The sequence below is a fragment of the Stegastes partitus genome, unplaced genomic scaffold (genome assembly GCF_000690725.1).
Source record: "Stegastes partitus isolate 25-593 unplaced genomic scaffold, Stegastes_partitus-1.0.2 Scaffold387, whole genome shotgun sequence".
NCBI classification, from domain to species: Eukaryota; Metazoa; Chordata; class Actinopteri; family Pomacentridae; genus Stegastes; species Stegastes partitus.
The window spans coordinates 334,675-353,273 of NW_007578118.1; the positions used below are offsets into that span (position 1 = coordinate 334,675).

Here is an 18,599-nt window from a genome sequence, read left to right on the forward strand (position 1 = left end):
GTGATTTACAATTAGACAACTATTACTTTATCAACATGCGAGAAAAAAAAAAGGCAACTCCCTTGAAACTTACTTACATCAACACTTTACTTCGCCTGAAAGGTTTTCCTCTCAGTCCTGCTGTTATTACAGAGATGTGGAGGATGCGAGGGCTCACTATCTTTTGCGGAGCCATGATGTTTAACTCCGGGGCTTAGCTAGAAAATGGAAATACTGACAGCGACAACTTACTCCTGGATCAGGATTCAGAGGTTCCAGTTTCACTTGAGCTCTCTATATTTAGAAAATGATACAATAAGTCTTTAAACACTTCAGTTGTTTAAGTACTTTTCCCGTTTATCATTCCTTCACGCCGGCAAGAGGTCTGTCGAATTCTTGTGAAAGCAATATCTCAGGAGAGCCTTGAGGGAATTTCTCCAAACTTGGCACAAATGTTCGCTTGGACTCAAGGATGAACAGATTAGATTTTGGAGGTCAAGTGTAAACTTTACTTTGGCCTCACAAGACCCGTTGTTGGCCTTAGCTCAGGAATTCATGCATTAAGTTTGGCAAAACTGAACAAAAATGTCCATCAAGATGAAATAAAAACAGCGTTAAACATGCACCACGTGCACTCTTAGGCTGCTGCTGGAACTCTAGTGCTGCTTTTATTCATTTATATTTACGATTTGTCACTTTCACGCCGATGCTGCTGCTCTGAACTTCTTTCAGACGTCATTCATTCATTTAAATAATAATAAAGCGACACCATCACAAATCCCAAAGGTCAGCTTCACTGCAACATGTTCTGCAAAAACACTTTTCTGGTCATAATTCATAAGATTACAGCTGTAGTTCACATTTGGTGGCATCGGTTTTGGGTGAAGCCGTACAGATTGTTGAAGATGTGCGAGGAGCGTTTTAGAATTTGTCGCACCATTATTCGCTACAGGGATAACTCCTATTGTGCAAACAAAACAAATGTAATAATAATTCCTTCAGATCCTTCTCGACTTGTAATAAATGAAGCCTGACACAGAAGTAAACTGCAGCTTGACTCATCGGAGGAGTCGTACAGCTGTAATAAGGCGGTGATTCCACTTTGTTAAAGGAATCATCTGACAGCTCGCCCGGCGTTTCAACTCCAATAACAACAAAATCTGCCCTTAAACTTCACTAATTAGCCCTTTTATGCTGTTTTGTTTGTGCCAAACCAACATTATTTTTGTCACTGTGAGGTCTTGATGCTAAGCTAAGCTAACCGCCTGCTTCATATTCAACTAGCAGCAAATTCTCTTGTTTCATCCAATGTATTTCCAAAATGTCAGATTGCTTCCTTCTTTTGCTTTGAGTGGTATCAGCTCACTTACAGAGAAAAAAAAAATAAAAGCGCACTCCTGTTACACGAATACCAATCATCCGTTTTTCTCCCCTCGCAGATTGAAAAAGATCTGTGCTTTGCATCAGCTGAGTTTGAAGACTTCGTTCTGCAGTTCCTGGACAGGTAGAAATAAATTAACAAGTCAGACTGTCACTTAGCAGAGCTTTGTTGTCAGTGTGTGAATACGAATGTGTCTTTCTCTTTGAAATGCACCAGTCTCGCTGGCTCGCATGTAAAACAGCCTTTTTGTTGTGTTTTTTTTTTTTTTTTTTACTTTTTTTTCCACCATAATGCTGTTGACATTTTCATTACTGACAAGTATTTTAAGTGTGTGTTTGTGTGTGTGTGTGTGTTCCTTTGTGCTCGGGCAGGTGTTTTGCTCTGATAGACAGCAGTACGCTGGAACAGACAAGAGACGAGACGGAGACAGATACCCAGACTCATTTGGAGAGCCTGGTGGAGCTCGGTCTGTCCTCTACTGTTAGCACTATCTTAACACAGTGCTCCACGGAAATATACAAGGTAGCACATAAACACGCTCGCTCACTGTCACTGTGCCTAAAGGCAACAACGCTGTCTTTACTTGAGTTCTTTCATTCACCAAAGTGCTCCCTGACCACAGCTAAACACGGCTTTTCTAGTTTCTCATTCTAAATGTTCACCTTAAATCCCCTGAAAGCTCAATTTCTCAATCAGGTTGCTCGTATGAGTAAATGAACCCTATTGGACACGCAGTTTTCTGCCAAAGTTGGATCAATTTGTTGTTATTTTACATTAGATTTTACTTTTTTTTCTGCTATTCTCATTGCATTTGGCTGAGCTCAAGTGTCAAAAGATGATGCTACACATTCACTAGACCAGAGATCTCCAACTCCGGTCCTCGTGAGCTGCTGTCCTGCAAGTTTTAGACGTTACTGCAACACACCCGACTCACATTAATGGATCTCCAACAGCTTGTTGTCAAGTTCTACACAAGTCTGTTAATGATCCATTAATCTGAGTCAGGTGTGCTGCAGCAACGTCTAAAACCTGCAGGACAGCAGCTCACGAGGACCGGAGATGGAGATCACCTGCAACAGAGCAAACAGGATTTAGTGTTTTTGACTTTAATTAAAATATAATGAGAATTGTTTTGGCTGAAAATGATGGAAACGAATAAAAACAAAAAAAGTAAATCCCAAAAGTGAAATTTGATTATAGTTAAATATTTAGCAATTAACACAAGATGTTACAAAGAAATACTTGGGCTGTGCAACCAAGTTTTCAGTAGCTTTAAAGGTACAATTCATAAAACAAATGTTAACTATTATATTACATTCAAATGGCTGATGTGTTTGTCCAAGTCAAGCTGACAGATGTTTTTGCATACTGATTAAAACTAGAAAACAACCTAAAGTAAGCCCACAATGATGCAATTAATGAAAACGATTAGCTATTAGTAATTACACATCAGTTAAGTTGATGTAACAGGTAATGACAGTTCTGTAATTACATTGTAATAACAACACATAAAAGTAATATGCAAGTAAATTAGATGTAATGGGATAGATAGATATGATAGGAAATAATGTAATCAAGCAACCCCAATTAAACATATTAAATGTCGGAATGACTGCAAATTAATGTTCATTTCTAAAACACAAAAAGCAGGTTGCACTGTGCCACAAAGAGTCAGCAGCCCAAAGAAGGACAGCGTTTAAACGATCATCTTTCACAACAGAGAGCACAAACTCAAGCTTAGCAGTGAGTTAATTAGCGATGTACATTAGCAGCAGCGTCATAACGAGAGGACGTGAACTCCAGCGGCCACGTGGTGCTCGGCTTCTCCCGCTGAGACACGAGCTCCCCCCTGAAGAACAGCGCGCCGTTGTTGTTGCCACGCGTTTCTATTTTCCCGTATCTTCATCATCACGCATCATGTGTAAATTGAGGCTATTATTGACGTATGATTCATGCATGAGGGTGACTCACCGCTGATTCACTTTAATAAAGACACCAGCACTCACGCTGCTTCTGCCATCACTATCAGAGCGTGGTGACACAATATCCACCCGGAAAGATCAGATATAAATATTCTCATTATTATTAGAAAAAAGGAAAAAAAACGATGAATAAAGGTAAATCTAGGGGCTTTTTAACTGCTGTATCTGTCGCTTCTGGCCTTTAAGAAGTGGAAAAAAAATTCTGAAAGTCTGCACAAAGAGCAAGCAATATGTTTGATAATATAGTTTCATTTTAATGCACTCTGAGCTCCTTCAGTGCAATTTAACTTTTATTATTCGATTATTGTTTGTATGCAGTAGTGTCTTTAGTTTGTGTCCAACTCAACATCGTCTGAACTTTCTACTTTCCCGTTAGGTCGCGCTGCAGAAGGTGTACAACTTTGCCACCTCCAACATCTTCGAGACGTGCGTGTCGGGCAGGATGGTGGCTGACATGTGCCGGGCTGCAGCCAAGGTATGTGTGCGTCTATCAGGCGGCAGCGCTCTTTATCTCCGCGTGTTGCTTTTCCTCTAATAAGGCAGCTCGTTTTCAGTTTCGACTCGAGATCATCAAACACATGCAAAACAGAGGGAAGCTTTGTAGGCTGCCAGGTTTCATATGCTGATATGCTGAAGATACAGTTGCATAAAAAATACTACTTGATCAGGTTGTGCATGATATCAAGTCATTTCAATTTTTTTCATCTCCACTCATGTTTTAGTTCAGTCACATGCAAATTCTCCTGCATTATGTCTTCAATTTGATGGTTTAATTTGCCTAATTTTCTGCACGCCTGCACCCGGCCATCTAACCGTGTGCGTGCCTCTGTGTGTATGCATGCTTTTTCTGCATGTGTACTTGTGTGTCTGTGTTTGCAGTGTCACCCCGCTGAGTCTCTCCGTCTGTTCGTCCCTCACTGCTGCAGCGTCATCTTCCACATTACCGACAGTCAGTACCACACTGTGTGTATGCAGAGCAGTCCGGTGCGCGAGTGTGCGTCTGTTGTGTGAGTGCGTGTCGAGTAGACGTAGCCGTGCTCGCATTAAGACTGTTCAAGGTCTCTGGAATCTAATGAGCTCTTAACAGGTTCATTCAGAAGTTTATTCACTGCTAAACGAAGCCTGCAGTTCGCGCAGCACAGATACGACTTCATTTTTCAGGTTTTTCCGCACATTATATCAGATTGCAGTGATCTAAGGACGCTGAAAAGGGTTTTATGAGACACACTGGGAAGTTATTAGGCTATTTTAAAAAATCAAAACAGGAAAATGAAGATGTTGTTAGTCGTGTTCTGCCTTTTAGCAGCCGGGTAACAAATCTGAACAGCACTTGAATCTGAATCAACAAGCCTGAAAGAAGCATCATACATGTAGCCAGCTGTATGCACCAATAGGTATGTCAAATAATTGCAAATAAGCAAATATAAACAGTGAGCCTTTCTTCAAATCTGTGGTTTGCTTTTCTTTTATGAGGCGAAAAATAGAAAAAAGTGCAGCATGCAGAATCGACAACTATGTGTGGACTGCAGGGTGGAACAGATGTGCGGTTTTATCTGAAAGTTTATTTTCCAGATCAAGTTTTTTTTTATTTTTTTATTGTCAGATCAAACAGTGTCCAGAGTTTGCAGTTCTGATCCCTCACCGGCCTTGCCCTGCTTCGTAGGCACCAATTAGCCTCATTTTCAGACCCGCAGTCGGTTCACAGAGGAGACGGCGGTTGCTGAGTGTTACCACAAGGTTCGGAGGCTCCAAGAATTTAGCGGCTCTGGAAGTGTCATCAGCGGACGAAGCCCAGCGACTTATTTTGACCTACTGAGGAAGTTTTAACCACTAAATTAAAGCCTAACGACTTAATGACGTTCCGAGACTTTACAAGTCTGAGAGTGCCCAAATATTTTTAGTGCATGAAAAGAAAAAGGAGTGACGGCACTTCAGCGTTTGAAAAAGGAACCACTTGTATTCACTGTTTGCTTTATTTAAAAACTGAATCCATTAAACCAGTCGTTGAAGCTGCACTTCACAGTGTTTTGAGCTAAATTGTGACTGTTAGATGCAGATATGATGTTTAGAATCTCAGTTTAGTCTATTAGTAAGTTAGCATTAAACCCAGTGAATTCTGCAGCTCGTTTCATTGTCAATAGTTTGCAGGTAATTAGATGTAAACAGCAGATTAAGTGTTTTCGTGTGGCTCTTGAGGAAATGTCAAGGAATCACCAAAGTTATTACAGTTTATCCCGAGGGAGCCATCCATCCGCTGCTATAAGAACCAGATGCCTGACATTTCAAAAGACACACCGCCAGCTTGGTTAGAAACTGAAATGACCCCAAAATCCAAGAGAAGGAGCTCAGTCTGTCAGGGGAGCAATACGCCACATAATTCAGCTCCTTTATGTTTGCATGTGTAGGTGAGGAGCTGCGGAGCGGAGACGAGCTGGATAAGGAGCTGCTGTGGAATCTCCAGCTGCTCTCCGAGGTGAGCGAGGGAATTATCATGCCCCAAAGGCTTAAACACTCTAAAAAACTTTAATCCTGCTAACTTATTTTATCCATATTGTGCCATAAAAACTGTGATTTGTAGACTGCCGTCGTGTATTTCCAACTACCGTGGTGATTTGGCTGTTCCTCTTCATTTGAAATCAGTGGAAACACTCGAGACGCGTAGAACAAAATAGACACTTGAGCTGTCTTAAGATGAAATAAGACGATAGTTGTGACATTGCCAGAGAAAAACGTACCATCAAAAGGCATTTTTTGCAGTGTGCATCTTGCGTGGCCATAAATATATAAGAGCTTTGTCGTTAACCAGAACATATTGATACTCTTTCAGTTTTGTTTTATTGCTCCTGGGAGCTTAATGCGAGTGGGAGCGAGCCAGACGCTGTGATTTACTGGAGAACCTCAATATTTAAGACACAACTCTCCAATGAATTGCTTGTGTGTGCATGCACTCATGTGTGTGTGTGTGTGTGTGTGTGCTGTTTTTAGGTAACCCGCGTTGATGGTGAACAGCTGTTAAAATACCAGGGGGACCTGGAGCGTATCCTGTGTGTGTGTGTGCGCCTGCGCTGCAAACGGGCGTACACACTCGCCTGCAATCTGCTGGAGCACACACTCCGGTCGCTGTCCCTCATCTACCCCACCGAGTACCGCAGCACCTCTGGAGGCTTCGACTCTGACCTCCCCATACGGGTAAACACACACACACACACACACACACACACACACACACACACACTTGCACTGACGCTGCCGCAATGGAACAAAGGGATATTAGTTTAAAGGTCCCATACTGTGAAGCCTTTTCAGCAAATTAATGAAAGTCTCAGAGGTCCCCAGAATGTGGCTTTCAGCTCAAAATACTACAGAGATGGTTCATTTAACCCTGACTGTATACATCCTGTTCTAAATGGGCTGTTTAAGTTGAGAACTGCTGCTGTCGACTCCCGCTTCAGGAAGAAAACTCTCTCTGTATCTGCAAAACAGTTGAACGTATGGCAGGGTTTTCTACTACGTCTAATTTTTCACTGAACAATCACTTTGCATGGAAATATCACCAGATTCATAGCACAGCACAAACAGGTCAGACCCACAATGACTCTAAACTGACATATCGTCTGAATGGGCTTTTGGTTTCATATTCATTCCGTTGGCTGTAAACAAAAATAGAAAATTATGCAAATGAGAGCAGTGTGATTAGGAACTCAGCTGTATTAAAATGCAGTTCATGTGAGCACAGAGAGCAGGAGAGAAGCAAGCAGATGTAAACACTGGCTGAGTTTAGGCTGAACTGAAGCCCTACAGGCAACTTGTAAACACAGTAACCCACCCCATCCTTCCTGGTTTCACATCAGTCTGAACATTTTCACCATCTGTGAACGTCCTTCAGCTCTTCCCCAGAGCGCCGACCTGACAATTAATGCAAAGGGTGGCCACAGTATTTCCTAACACTAAGGATGGTCCTCTTACTGTGGTGGTATTCCCATCAAAAATAAAAGTAATCCATCAACTCTTCAGTTCCTGAAGATGCTGGGAGTGCATGAAGACTCTTGTGTTCGCTCTTGCAGCCAACAGCAGCTTGTGGCTGAGTTGTTTAGAGTTAGCAGCTTGAGAAAGCAAATGAAGCTGGTGGACTGTGAGGCAGCTGAATGGCTCGAAGGCTGCAGTCAGTAAAAGGGGAAGGATAATTTTTTTAAAAAGCAGCTATTGGTTCCTCTGTTTCTATGCAGAAACTAAATAAAATTGTTTCCGGTTTGTAAAGCAGGGAGGCTAACCAGAGGCCTGGAGGAAGGTGTCAGCATCTTCTCACAGCTTTTATTTTATACCTCTAAGATCTTAAGACATACAAAACACAATAATAATGGATTTTCACTCTATGGGAAGAGCCAGAACAATAACTACTGTTAGTCAATCGTACAAACTGATTCTCTAGTTAAACTTTTAACTGCACAGTTTCATTTATGTCTGATCTGGAAACATTCGCACTTATGCTGCAGGATTGTGTCAGCTCTACGTTGTCTTTAAAACAGGATGCTATAGGTGTGATAACAGTTTCAAAAAGCACACAACAACAATTAAGGCGTTTGCATCAAACTGAAATGAGACGGCCACACTGCGGGAACATGCAGCGCTCGTTCCCACTTACTGTCTCTCCATTGATTTAGACTGCAAGTTGCTTTCTTTGCATGAAAAGTAACCACATCTGTGTTGTTAAAGTATACAAAGAGGGAAAACAGTGGATAAGGGAAAAGAAAGAACGTATTGATTGGTACACTATCTGCTTATTCTCTTTGAAAGGAAATGCAGAGTGAACTGTAAACACATCTTTGCCTGCCTGGAAGCCCCAAAAGCATCATAGATCTGCCTTTTTCTTCTGACTTTTCTCCAGTTTTTTCCCCCCACATTTTCTCTAAAAAAAACACCCTAATGCAAGTAATATCAGGAGAAGAAATGGTCTTTGTATGAGCTGCTTTTGAGCCAAAAAGCACGAGAACCACTCACATAAGAAGCCATGTGATCCAGCACACAGGATGTAGTGATAAAGTCAGACTAAGCAGCACATAGTGATTTGTTTTACTCAGCGAGCTAGTTTCCTCTTCTGGTTATAGGTTATTTTATTTTGCCCTACCGTGATGAATCTGTGAAATCGTCAACATTTCATATTAGCGTGGAAGCTGCAGCAGCTGTTGCTAGGAGACGCTGTCTACATTTATCAGAGATAAATGTTTTAGGAGTTGATGTTTCTGCATGTGGACACCTTGTACAACTCAGCCGTACTGTACAAGTATGAATTACTCCATTACGGTGAGCCCTGTAGTGCTAACCTTGTCGCAGTTTGTCACAAATTGAAAACAGCTTCACACAAACAGCTTCTCTTAATACGAGCTTAACTGATTTTTATCAGCGATGTTGTGTCGATGTAGCTGCCAGCGTATTCGCAGCCATCTCGGGCAACAGTTTGTTGGCATGTTTGCGATTCAGCAGATTCCTGATATCTGTGACTCAGGCTTTCAAGTTGGAGGTTAAACTGTGTGTTGTGAAGGCAGCATAGGCTCTGATTAGTCAGCAGGATGACCACGGAAACACGGCGTAGCAGCAGATAAAGGTAAGAGTGACCAGTTAAGTGGCGAAGCCCCTGAGTCTATACAACTGAGACAGGGTTGATTTCCATTGATTCTAAGCGGAACTTTTCACTTTCTATAGAAGAAATATGCTAAATTCCTCTTTTTCAAACGCTGCACATCCTCGCTTTAAGTTCTAGGAGGGTTTCTTTCATGTCCTTGTACTTTTGTGGTAGCGGCAGACAAAGTGAAGCGTCTTGCCCTGCAGTATTTCTGTCGTCCCCCAAGAGAAAAGCATCTCTGGAATATTTTCTTTTTTTTTTTTCAAAGCCTTGATAATATTTTTTGTCATGTTTTTTTTTTTTTCTTCTTCTTGTGCGCGAGTGTGGGGAAGTGTGTTTCTGTTTTGATGTCTAGGTGGCAGTAATTACTGCAGCGTTCCTCCACCTGCTTTTCACAGTTTCAAATACCAACCTCTCTTTTTTATCTGCGGTTCACGGTCACTGATTCTGTATTTCGTTTAGATTTGATTTTCTTTGAATTTCTTTCATTTTTAAGGCGCTTCGCTAGTTGGCTTCATCTGCGAGTCTGTCATCTGATAGCATCTAAATCAGTTTTCTGCATAATTTGTTCCCTACTCTCCATTGAGTGGTGTCCTTATCCTTTTACATGTGTTTCAAATACTTCAATAGATGGTAGATGACACAGGTCTGCGGGTTTTTTTGGAGGCTGATTGGTCGCGCTGGTTTGCTTGCCAGTTGTTCCAGTGGAAAAAAAAAAAAAAACTGGCAGCGGCTCCGTGCAACTTTCTGAGAGAACGCTGTGTTTCTTCCCCTCTGCAGGACTGGGGAAGAGCGGGAGATGTGGCGGCGTTGGGCGTTTGTTGGCACGTGCCCGGCAAGGAGGAGGGGGACTTTGTTTTCCAGCTGCTGTCCCACCTCCTGCACCCCGAGCTGCATCGAATCAAGGGTCACGTCTCTGGAGATCAGCCAATGAGCAGGTGTACTGTCGTTTGTTTTAGTTTCGCAATCAGGCAGCCGCTCAAGCAAAGCAAATAAAAATGAAGCCTCTCAGCGCTGATGAATGAGATTTGCCCGCATCCAAAAGTGACCTAACATCTGTTTTAAATGCTTGCCTGTGAGAGTTTTGATGGAGCCTAATCAGGAGGACGGAGGTTTGAAATTGGCTGCCAAGAAGTGTTGAGATGGCTCATAAACCTGCACATACTCTGCTATGGGAGGATTGTAATGTGTGGTCTCGTTCACAGGGAGGAGTTGTTGCAGAGCCTCGCTATTGTGCAGCACTGCCTCCTCGGAGCTGGAAGCATACTGCCCCCTTTGGATGGACTACACGTCTCTGACCTGTGAGACCTGCAGCTGCACACACACACACACACACACACAGCTACAGAAATTTTCATGTCACGTTTTTTTGCTACTCACGTTTTGGTTTTTGGTTTTTTTTTCTTCTCAGGGTGCCCTCCATGGTGAATCTGGGCGAGATCAAGCTGCACATAGGTGTTAACTACGGTAAGAAAACAGAGGCGAGCAGCCACGTAGCGCACATGCACAAGTAGTCATCAGTTTCTGTGGGCGATAAGGCTGCTCATCCTGCATTCTGTGTCCATACGGGACGCCTGTGTGTCTCCTCCCCTCCAGATGATTCACGGGAGAACTACAGAGAGTCCATCTGCCAAACCATGAGACTGCTGCTACGTGAGTGAAGATTTTAACTTTCACCGCACTCCGGCTCCTAAATTCTCCTTTGAAATGCAATGCACAATTTATCCCGTATCCTACTTTTTCCCCCAATCCAGATCACATCTTGGAGCACTCGGAGGATGACACAAAGTCACTGTTTGTCATCATTAAGGTGTCCAGAGTTTGTGATTGTTCTGTTATTTGTGTATGATATGCACCTATCCCGCCTCGTGGGCCTGCACGGGTCTCACTTTCGTCCGTCTGTCTCGCTGCAGATCATCAGTGACCTCATGTTTTTCCGAGGAACTCACAAGAAGGAGTTTGACTCACGCTGGAAAAGCTTCACTCTTGTCAAGAAGTCCATGGAAAACAGGGTGAGTTGGAGAAGTTTCCCAAGGCTGCCGACTGTTGTCAGTTTCGATGAGCAAACGCGAGGTGATTTGGGTGTGTTTGAAATTCTCGTCTTTCCTCCTGCAGCTTCATGGGAAAAAGCAGCACATCCGAGCGCTGCTGGTTGACCGGGTTTTACTCCAGCACGAGGTTCGTTTGAGGACGCTCAAAAAAACAAAAAACAAACACACAGCGGATGTAGCCGTTATCGCATTCACGTGAAATAAAAATGTGTTATTCTCAGTCTGAAGGGGCTGTTTGTAAATGTATATATACAACATGTATTGAATTTCTATGCCGCAATTGTATTTCTGTGTGAATAGATGAGAAAGCTGGTGGTTGAAGGCAGTGAATATAAAGTGGTTCATCAGGAGCTGCTGTGTGATCTGCTGCTGCTTTCTACCAGCACTTACAGCCAGGTAAAGAACTGACACAGCACATGTTAATTAAATAATTTTCTCATCAGAACATCTGCTGGCTCCCATTTTCACGACGGCATTAACATAAATATCTCTAGTGGAATAGCAGCTAATTGAGAATGCATGCGTGTGCATCCGTGTTTCTTTGTGCGTGTGTCCTTGCAGGTACGTAGCAGGGCGCAGAATGTGCTGATGGCCGCTCTGGGAACCTTTAGCTTCTCCTACAGAGACCTGATTCCTCGAATCCTGCAACTGCTGTCGCCACAGCACACCACCGGCACGCAGCAGCAGTTTAAGGTACCACACGCGCTCGTGCACATCCTGCAAAACGCACACGCTCGCTCACACCGGTCACTCTCCGTGGTGCTGAAATTTGAAGCCGGTTCAACACCGGTGTCCTCAGGACGCGTTTGACAAGTTCGCTGGCCTCCCTGCACTGGTCACCTGCGGCCTTCAGCGCTGAATTTTAAAGTTTTACTGTTTGTTTTTTAAGCAGGTAGGCCTTGCCCCGTCCTACATTGTTGCACTCTTCTCTCGTCCCACTCCTGCTTTCAGCCCGAGATCTGCTTACCATTTTTTGCTGACTATCCCCAGGGCTGCAGACAGAGGGTGAGAGGCCATTTACTGTCAAGGCACCAGCACTCTGGATAAGTCTCACAGTGGAAATTGGAAAAAATGAAATCAATGTCCTCCTTTAAAAACTCTTGTACAGACTTATTTCCACAAAAACTGGCTGTTTTTTTTTTTTTTTTAACCTTCTCTGCTAATCCTACTAGAGCTAAAAAAATAATTCAAAAAGCCTGCATTGGTGCTCGTTAACAGTCTTAATTAACCACTGATCACACTGGCTGAATCCTGACAATCATTTCTGTTCCCTTTCATGAAAACAGTTGGATGAAACTAACAGAAATGTCACCTTTCCGATGTAATTTTCCTTTGTTTGCGCCCCTTCGTCTGCTATGGCTTACTGGCATCATCTATTTAGGTCAAGAGACTGCATTTCAACAAGCGTCTGTTTACCCCGATGCAAAGTCAAACACCACAGCACCACTGTGGATATGAAAAAGGAGAGCCCAGTAACCTGAAGGAAGCAATTTGTCAGCAAAAAGGCAGCAATCAAAGGCATTAATACCTCTAATCTAACACTAATAGAGGCATAAAGTGGATATAAGATGCAGCGTTGCTCCCGTGCATCAGATTTGGCCTTTGTAGCCTCGGCACTAAACAAAAAACGTGTGGTTTGGTTTCTTATTCCTGCAAAAATAATTGTACAAGGCACCCAAACAAGAAATTAATGATTTTTTTGTTCGTGTTTTATAATGTTTGACTTTTCCAAGAGATGTTGTTTCAGGCGGGATGACTGACCAGCGAGTTTGTCAAACTAAATCCAAAGAGAGCAAATTTGACACACTGTTCAGGGGATTATTCAGCAAAAGGGGCTTTATTCAAGGGTCTGATACTGAAGTGCAACTTACAACGTTTTTTTAACATCAGCTTAAGAAAAATGCTGCTAAATTGGATTCATGATACAGATTTATGGTGCGGCTAAAGTCTGCCAGCAGCGTGTAATATATCTGTAACACACTGTAACAGATTGGCACCTGTTTCCTTTTATTCTCACCCTGCTGTGGCATTTTAATTGAAAACTGAACGAAAGCTGCACCTGAAGAAAAACTCCTTTTTTAATACAGTGGCGGTCACGTGACATTTCCCGACTTTGTGGATTCTTCTTCTGAATGCGCCGATAAATAATTGACCAGTGTTTGCAGATTATTTGAGGTGCAGAGACACACCGGTGCTGCCCTTCAGATTCAGACAAAAGGCCACATTTCTCTGATGCATTCAGAGGAGCCTTTTGAAACGGGACCGGCCGAGTCCGCCACTACCCCCCTTTTGACACATTTGCTCTATAAATGCAGCCCCGAAGCAAATAACTGTTCATTTGCAAGTTCCTTAGATGCTCGTATGCGTGTGTGTTGCTCAGGGCGCTCTCTACTGCCTCCTGGGCGTGCACAGTAGTGTTTGTCTGGCCAGTGCGAGGGACTGGGACTGTGTCGGGGCGGTGTGGCCCGCCCTGGTCCGCTGTGGACTGTCGCCCTCCATGAACCTGGAGAAGCCGTCCATTGGCCGACTGCTCGATGACATCGCGGACAGGATCAATCGGCAGCACGACACCATCGGCATCTACTTCACCGTGAGCGCCGCGTCCGTTTTCACTCAATATACCACCCTCACCGGAAATCCTTCTGACTGGTTATCTACTTTTTATCTCCAGGTATCTGAGGGATGTGTAGAGATAGCCAATCAGATCGCTCAATCGGAAAACCCCGCACCTTGTTTGGAGGTACCATCCATAGAGGAGATGAAAGAGGGGCTTCAGCGTCAGCGAATCAGAAATGTGGTTGCTGCACGGTAGGAACATGAGCGCTGCTGCTGTTTCTTTCATTCAGTTTTTTCTCCAAGATTAATCAGAGCTATAAGACCATCTTAGACTGTTATAACTGTTGTAGGATCAGGAGAAGGCAACTGGACTTCTCATTTTGGTTCCTGAAGATGTTTCACCTCCCGTCCAGTTCAGTTCTAACTGACTGATGGGGCGTCCCATTAATATGTGATGTACCTCCATATCTCTAACTAAAAGCCTATTAATGGTTAATGGTGATGAAACTTTCTGAAGAGAGAGCTCAAGGCTGCACTATAAGTATCTGATAAGTGGCGTCGTGGACCCCCTCCTCTGCTGGCTGTTCCAGTTTAGAACAGATGTTATCTGTCCTGAACATTGCTGTCCTCAAAAAACCGTCCTTTATCCTTTAGATGCAGGTTGCTGTGTTGCCCCTATATGCAGGTCTCCTCGCTGCATTGGACTGTGTATAAATCAAGAACAAGAACCGAAGGATGGGTTCCAGTTGCCTTCTACTGAAGCTCTTAGGATTACTGTGACCTGGATGACTGCAAATCTACGCAGACATACGAGTAGTACTACTGACTAACGCTTGTATTTCTTTTGCACAAGGAAATACGAGAAGCTCGTCAATGACCTCTTGGACTGCCTTGAAGACAGAGACTTGTAAGTTTTCTCTCCACCTATATATGTGCTATGCATTCACTGTGAGGATGCGCCGAGGTATGTCATATATTCTGTGTTTCTCTGCGCCGCTGAAGGAGCTTTTCTCCTCCTATAGCCTTGACTCAGTGATGTCAGCCAGTAAAAAAAATAGATGTTTGAAATAGTCGTTAAAAGATACTACACACGAGGCTTGTTTGCATTCCAGGCCCTGGAAGTTTGAGCACATGGCCACGGACTTGTTGTCGCTCCTGCTGAGAGATGATCACCCGCTTCCCCCCGACGCCGTCCTCTACTTCACGCAGAGCCTCGTGCACGACTCCATCAGCATACGCAAGGTCTGCAGCTGTTTACCTTCATGCCTCTATGAGTTTCTGTTGGAGTGGATAAAATGTAAACACCTTAAGGTAGAGTATCTGCCTTTCCACTGGGTTATCAGAATGGAAATAGGATGGTAAAAAAAAGCCTTTTGTGGTTCATCAGACGTGAGATGCACTTGACATCAGAAATCCTTCCTCTCGTGCTGCTTATGAGGAGAAATGTTTAAATTCTGCTCATGGATTCACACATGGTGGAAACACAAAGGCTGTGTCCCACTTTTATAATATATACTACAGCACGCAGCGGATACTCATATTTATAGGATGCTGTTTATGCAGGTAGCTTAAAAGAAATCCACACACGTACCTGCTCAAAGCAGGAAATCATGTCTATACATTTTCTTATCGGTAAAAAGAAAGAAAGAAAAATGAACTTGATTCAAAGTCCTGCTTCAATACATCCCTGCTCTGTGTCTGTTCTCCTCTGAGTCTAAAACTAAACGGGAGTAATCTATAGTGTAATTGTAATTTCTCGTTTCGTAGCCTCCTAGCAGGTGGAGATCTTATTCCAAAGCATCCAGTCAGATCTTGCATAAACCCTCATCATCAGTCGTGTCCTGCCTCATCTGTACAGCAGATGGTCACAGCGAGCCCGACAGCAGCTGCAGCACAACACAAGGAGCCGCGCAACAACTCGCATTAGCTTTGCTGCTAAAGTCATCTTGTCCTGCACTTTAGCTTGTAGGACAAGTGACCAAACAAACATCCCCTGTTTCGAAGCTGACATCGGCTTGGAGGCGAGATAGCTAATTGATTTGTTAGCTGCAGCACATTAAACATATCTGCTAAAGAGCTTCTCGAACTCACTGCTGACAACATGCAGTCTTTGTAGGACTTAAAGCTCTTTTTTTTTAAACATATAACCCATAAAACTGTCTTTTTTATGTGCATTTTTTCACAAATTTCGCAAATATTTCCTTTTGTTTGACAGAAGAAATTGTCAAATTTAAGTTTAATACTGTAAATATAATTCTAAAGTTGTTTTCTTCTGTGTTGGATTCTTGTTTTTGAATTAATTCATATATACGCATCCTTTATCTCTATCGTTATCTCATTCTTATCACTCCTCTCCTCCTTTTTTTACATATTTCCCATGCCAGTCTTGTCCTTTACATTCGTCTTTCTGATCTTTGTTCCTCATTACATCTTATATTGTGGTAATGCCGTCGTGCCAGGTAGCCAATCTGTCATTATTTATATATTAGTATTATATATTGAAAGCAATTTCTTCATTCTTACACATGTAAATGAACTTCATTAAACATTAAAAAGCCAATCTGGTGTAGAATTATGGCTAAAAGATGCACTTTAATTGTGGAAAATAGGTTATTTTCCGCCATGTTACAGTACGTTCTGGTGCCCCAGATGTTGGAATATTACCATTATTTTTTTAAATTTTAATTACTTTCAGTGTACACTTAAGCAAAAATATTATAACCCTCTGAAGCAGAACATGGCAACAGAACAACACAGACGGAAAGAAATGACTTTGACACAATGCAAAACGTGGATTTGTGGGCAGCTAATGGACCAGGAGCAGCTGCAATTCAAGGATTAGCTCCAACAGAATAACGTCAAACCCAGACCGGTGCATATTCTAGTCCATTATCATTAGCAGAGCAAACAGAGGTGCACTTTAAAGTTTTCTACCTGCAGATGTAAATCGGTGTCTTTACTTTTGTTAATTCTAATTTTCGTCTCTCTTAGGTTGCAATCTTAGCAGTAGCCGGTATCCTGAAGCAGCAGAAACGACCGGTAAAGAAAGTGGCTGTGAAACCGTCGGATATCAGTGAGTTTATCCACACAAACACATCCAGTCCTCGCAGGAAAGAGTTTCAGCTCCTAATTTTAATGAAATAATACATCATAATGTATGAACTAATTGTGTGGTAATTTACCGTCGGGTAAACACCAACACCATAATATACATCCACATTTGCTGTTTATTAAAAAAGATAAACTGCTCCAAGTTTTTTTTTTTTTTTGTGGTCTAAAAACTGGGAAGCTTTCCAAAACACTCACTCACCTACAAAAAAAAAAGACAAATAACACATTTATTTGTGTGTGTGTGTGTCTGGGAAGTTTTATGCGATTTGTTTGCTATCTGTAGGTGGTGTCGAGGACCCGGAGGGGGTGTGCGCTGGAGACCGCGAGGGGAATCGCTGGCTGCAGTATGACAGCAACAACCTACCACTGAGTCAGGAGCAGTGGGACACTCAGCGCTACGTGGAGAAAACACACTGGGGCTACTACTCATGGCCGAGGTAGAAGGACGGGAGGGCGGAGGATTCAGAAGGGCTGATTAACGGCCCGGTTGGAGGGAATAAAATAGCTGATTGACTTAACTGCCCGCTTGATTTGATGCTTGTCTTTGAGCCTTTTGTGGCTACGTTCGTGTCTGACGAACTGCTAGATGACTGATCTGGGTGGCTGGATAACTAGCAGGGTGTTGAAGTGACTTTCTGTCACGGCCTGGCCCAGATAAGGCTTACTGAACGACTTACTGCCTGGCCTAGATAGAAGAATTGATGTATAGGTGGAGGGCTGGCTGGCTGTCTCGGCATGCGGACGGCTTGCTGACTAACTGACTTTATAATCATTCATTTATCCTTGCTGCTTATTTGAAGACAGTATGTGTCTATCCAGATTTTTTCTTTGTGTTGTTATCTATAAATCACAGCAGCCTCTTCTTTGTCTCCCGCTCCTTTCAGAGAAATGATGATCTATGCAGCTTCTGAAAAGCCAAGCGATGACCTGCCATACGAGGAGATGAGTGAGGTACGTGCCTGCGCCGCGCCCCACGCGCAGCATCCCCGCCTCTCCCTCGCTGTTGTCATTACATTCGCTGTGCGTCTGTGTGTCACTCAGGGTGAAAAGATCATCTTTGAATATTTCTCGGACGCCGAGTTTATTGACCAGCTGATAGAGTTTCTCTCTCTGGAGGATCGCAAAGGAAAAGACAGCTTCAACCCTCGTCGCTTCTGTCTCTTCAAGGTGCAATTGAAATTCTCATCTTCGATCGATCTGAAAAAAAAAACAAAAAAAAACCTCTTTACAAAGAAGTGACACAGCATAATACCACTAGCTAAGGCTAAATTGAATTCCACGGAGCTGCAATTTCTGTCATCAACTTCTGTGATTCATTGTTCTCCGTCAGGCGGCGGTTTACTTGCGTCAAACAAATGAGTGTAATCTGTCTTTTTCTGGTAGAAAAAAAAAAAAAAAGAAAAAGAATGCCTTTGTTTCTTTAATGCCTCCTTACGAACCGACGCGTTTGATTGACAGGGGCTGTTTCGTAACTATGGCGACGTGTTCCTGCCGTTACTATGGCCACACCTGGAGCAGCTCGCCAGTGACCCCCACGAGAGCTCCCAGCGCTGCGTGTGCGAGATCACTGCAGGCCTCATCAGAGGCAGCAAACTGTGGAGCTTCAGCAAGGTACCGCACACACACACACACACAAACACACACACTCACTCACACAGTGACGAGCATCCTGGCTGCGCTGCCTTTTGATAAGAAAAGTCAATATTAATAAAAAACTTTCATTACTGTGTGTGTGTCTGTGTGTGTGTGTGCTTAGGTGGAGAGGCTATGGCAGCTTTTGTGCCCTTTGATCAGGACGGCATTAACCAACATCACAGTGGAAACCTACACAGACTGGGGCACCTGCATCGCTACTGCTTGTGTGAGTTGCTCACATGCATACAAATACACTTTATGGCTTAGTCAAGAAAAATTAGGAT

The 18,599-nt window shown here is 43.2% G+C and overlaps 1 protein-coding gene across 1 annotated transcript in view; it reads left to right on the forward strand.

Annotated features, from left to right (window-relative positions):
* Positions 1 to 18,599, forward strand: part of LOC103359659 (proteasome activator complex subunit 4B-like) — a 45,366-nt gene that overhangs the window by 14,329 nt on the left and 12,438 nt on the right. Inside the window, exons 14-38 of the mRNA XM_008285119.1 lie at positions 1,419 to 1,483; positions 1,732 to 1,882; positions 3,719 to 3,817; positions 4,222 to 4,291; positions 5,748 to 5,815; positions 6,328 to 6,531; positions 9,743 to 9,900; positions 10,168 to 10,263; positions 10,374 to 10,429; positions 10,559 to 10,615; positions 10,717 to 10,772; positions 10,876 to 10,974; positions 11,078 to 11,140; positions 11,314 to 11,409; positions 11,575 to 11,706; positions 13,394 to 13,603; positions 13,685 to 13,821; positions 14,423 to 14,476; positions 14,682 to 14,811; positions 16,561 to 16,642; positions 16,964 to 17,117; positions 17,565 to 17,631; positions 17,722 to 17,847; positions 18,139 to 18,291; positions 18,437 to 18,541. Coding sequence (XP_008283341.1) covers positions 1,419 to 1,483; positions 1,732 to 1,882; positions 3,719 to 3,817; positions 4,222 to 4,291; positions 5,748 to 5,815; positions 6,328 to 6,531; positions 9,743 to 9,900; positions 10,168 to 10,263; positions 10,374 to 10,429; positions 10,559 to 10,615; positions 10,717 to 10,772; positions 10,876 to 10,974; positions 11,078 to 11,140; positions 11,314 to 11,409; positions 11,575 to 11,706; positions 13,394 to 13,603; positions 13,685 to 13,821; positions 14,423 to 14,476; positions 14,682 to 14,811; positions 16,561 to 16,642; positions 16,964 to 17,117; positions 17,565 to 17,631; positions 17,722 to 17,847; positions 18,139 to 18,291; positions 18,437 to 18,541 — 2,688 coding nt within the window. The remainder of the gene's footprint in view (positions 1 to 1,418; positions 1,484 to 1,731; positions 1,883 to 3,718; positions 3,818 to 4,221; positions 4,292 to 5,747; positions 5,816 to 6,327; positions 6,532 to 9,742; positions 9,901 to 10,167; positions 10,264 to 10,373; positions 10,430 to 10,558; positions 10,616 to 10,716; positions 10,773 to 10,875; positions 10,975 to 11,077; positions 11,141 to 11,313; positions 11,410 to 11,574; positions 11,707 to 13,393; positions 13,604 to 13,684; positions 13,822 to 14,422; positions 14,477 to 14,681; positions 14,812 to 16,560; positions 16,643 to 16,963; positions 17,118 to 17,564; positions 17,632 to 17,721; positions 17,848 to 18,138; positions 18,292 to 18,436; positions 18,542 to 18,599) is intronic.